At 41.1% G+C, this 3,289-nt stretch overlaps 1 protein-coding gene across 1 annotated transcript; it reads right to left on the bottom strand.

Moving 5' to 3' along the window:
• Positions 1–2,055: 2,055 nt before the first annotated feature.
• LOC141629066 (uncharacterized) lies at positions 2,056–2,766 on the bottom strand. Its single transcript, XM_074442133.1, has one exon. It carries the CDS (start codon positions 2,764–2,766, stop codon positions 2,056–2,058), a length of 711 nt encoding a protein of 236 aa, XP_074298234.1.
• Positions 2,767–3,289: the final 523 nt, after the last annotated feature.

Consider the following 3,289-nt stretch of genomic DNA (forward strand, 5'->3'; position numbering starts at 1 on the left):
TACAAAGATCGTCTCATTGTACTCACACTTGAAGAATAAATGAGTATGAGTTTCCTGCTGCATCCCACATAAGAAACATAAATTAGACTGAATGACCTTCATGCTCATCAATCTATCTTGAGTAAGGAGTCTGTTATGACCCATTAACCAACTGATAAACCCATGTTTGGGAACTACCCACGCATTAAGAATCCAGGGGTACCAATCACAAACAGCATCCTGAGATTGTAACCATTTGTAACCCAAAGCAGTAGAATAAGGTGCAGTCACTCCTGAGCTAGGCATTAAAAGCTCCTTGAAAATAGATTTAATCTGGCAAATCTTTCTCCATGCCCAGCTCGAATTAGAAGTTGGTTCATAATCCTTCCAAGTACTGTCTTTTATATAAATTGCGTGCACCCACTTCACCCACAGGTGATCAGCATTAATCTCAATCCACCATACATACTTTGCAACAGCTGCCATATTCCAAATCATCAAATTATGCAACCCACACCCTCCTTGTCTCTTAGGCCTACACACTCTGTCCCAAGCTACTAAGGCTGGGCTAGCACTGTCTGGTTTCCTATGCCAGAGATACTCTCTACAAATGGAGTCAATCTTTTTTAGAACAGTTTTGGGGAGAATGAAAATACGAGCCCAGTAGTTATGAAGAGTGCTAAGGACAGCCCTAATCAGAACTAACCTGCCAGCATAAGAAAGATTTTTGGCCCCCAGACATCGAATCCTATCCACAACATTATCAACCAACCTAGTACAATCCAGTACAGATAACCTCTTTGGTGATACAGTCACCCCCAGATACTTAAATGAAACAGTACCCAGTTTCATGCCAGTAGCCCTTCCTATCTCATTCACCAGCCAGTCATCCATACCATTGCAATAGTAATTGGATTTCCCCTTATTCATTTTTAAACCAGAAGCCTTGGAGAAAAAATTGAAGGCTTGCAACAATAATTCAATAGACACCCTTTCTTCTTTACAAAACAAAATCAAATCATCTGCAAAGCATAAATGTGAAAGCTCAATTCTTTTGCAAAGAGGGTGAAACCTGAACTTTGAATGCCTCTGGGTTACCATCAAAGTCCTACTCAAATATTCTAAGCACAAGGTAAAAATCAAGGGGGATAAGGGGTCTCCCTGCCTCAGTCCACGCTTGCCTGGAAAAAAACCAAAAATCTCCCCATTTAAAGCAAGAGAAAATGAAGGGGTAGTGATGCAATTCATTAGCAAGGTTATCATATGTTGAGGGAAATCAAGTGCTCTCAAAATGTCCTCCACAAAAACCCACTCAATACTATCATATGCCTTCTGGAGATCTAACTTCATTAGCATTCTGGGTGAGCAACTTTTTCTCTTGTATAACCTGATGAGGTCATGGCAAATGAGTATGTTTCCCACAATATCTCTCCCCTGAACAAAGGCACTCTGGGAAGGATTGAAAATATCTGGGAGCACTCTACTCAATCTGTTACAAAGCACTTTGGAAACACACTTATAAATATTATTACAAAGAAAGGCTATGGGCCTAAACAGAATATCTGATCTCGAGGATCTCCACTTTGGGCACAAGGGTAAGAATAGTATTATTGCATTGCCTAAGGAGCTGCCCAGACTGGAATACATTTTGAATCGCTGCACGATGACCTCCGCCCCTTAGAATGGGCCAACAGTCTTTAAAGAAGCGCTGCCATGTGCCCATCCGGGACCGGGGCCTTAGTCCCTGGAATAGAGAAAACAGCTCTCCTAATCTCTTCCCCAGTTATAGGTTCCATCAACACCTCACAGTGATGCATCGTAAGACATTTTACTGACTTGACAATCTTCTTATTCACATGGGAAACTGGCAAAGAAGTGCCCAAAAGAGAGACATAATACTCCTAAAAAGTCTGCTTAATCTCTTCACCTTTAGAACACATCCTGCCCCTCATGTCCTTCACCTAGAACACCTTATTTTTCCTCCTTCTCTTTTTTATACTAGCATGAAAGAAAGCAGAGTTTTCATCACCATCCAAAGCCCAAGAAATCTTAGCTTTCTGTTGCAAGAACTCAGTTCTAGCCTGTTGCAGTGTCGACCTCCTTGGCACAGTCACTCTCTGCCTGGCATACCCTCACATTGAAAGGGTCATCTCTGAGCAAGGTTTGAAAATGCTCCAAGGACAGTTCAACAACTCGAGTAAGGTTCTCTATGTCACTAAACTGTTCTTTGTTCAATGCCTTCAAGTCTTTTTTCAACCTCTTGAGTGTTGTCACCACTTTAAACATGGCAGTACCCCTGACTTCAGGTCCCCAACTATTTTGCACAGTTTCCAGAAAATCAGGTTCCCTTGCCCACATATTGAAGTATTTAAAAGGAAGCTTTTTATTATGAAGAGTCTCCTCAAGACTAATCAGGCATGGGCAGTGATCAAACAACCCTTCAGGAAGGAAGTTTGCATAGCTGCCAGGGAAAATATTTAACCAATCTTCATTAATGAACACCCTATCAATCCTGCTATACACCTTGCCCCCAACTTCATGTTTGTTTGTCCAAGTATAGAAGGAACCACATCCCTTAAGCTCATACAAATCACAATCATGCACCAATTGTTTAAGGGGTCTGATGTCAGCCAAAGTAACTGGTGCCCCTCCAATTCTTTCATCAATTGCCATCAAAGCATTAAAATCCCCACAAGTAATCCAGGGCCCCCTAATGCTCTGATGATACTTCCTAAGCCTATGCCATAAACTTTCCCTCTTAGCAGGTTTATTCAGGCCATAGATCATGGTTAACCAAAAAGAGATATTCCTTCCCCTATCATGAATCTACGCATGAATACATTGATAAGTAATCTCCTGAATAGACACCATAAACATACCAGGATCCCAGATCAACCAAACTCTACCACCTTTGTGACAGCTAGAATTAGTGCACACAGACCAGTCCTCACATAAACTACTCCTAAGTTTATTCCAGTTCAGAGACTTAACCTTAGTTTCTAACAAACCAAACAACCCTACTTTATTGTGGTTGAGAAACCATTTTATTTCATTCTGCTTGCTAGTCTTATTCATACCTCAGACATTCCAAAAATCCAAACTACCCATTATCAGTATGCTGATGACTAGATTCTCCTTTTTCAGACAACACCCTTTCAATCAACCCTGCTTTAGACTTTTGAAGAGATAAAGTAAGGGACTCCATGAAGAATAACTCCTACTACTATTCCATCTTAATTGGGCCAATTCTTCTAAAACCGTCCACACCTCACTCAACCTCACAAACCCTAAACTTATCAACTCCCACCTA

The sequence above is a fragment of the Silene latifolia genome, chromosome Y (genome assembly GCF_048544455.1).
Source record: "Silene latifolia isolate original U9 population chromosome Y, ASM4854445v1, whole genome shotgun sequence".
In the NCBI taxonomy this organism is placed as follows: Eukaryota; Viridiplantae; Streptophyta; class Magnoliopsida; order Caryophyllales; family Caryophyllaceae; genus Silene; species Silene latifolia.

Bases quoted from the DNA above. Each gene is read 5' to 3' on its own strand.
- LOC141629066 (XM_074442133.1), bottom strand. From the start codon at position 2,766: ATGATCTATGGCCTGAATAAACCTGCTAAGAGGGAAAGTTTATGGCAT.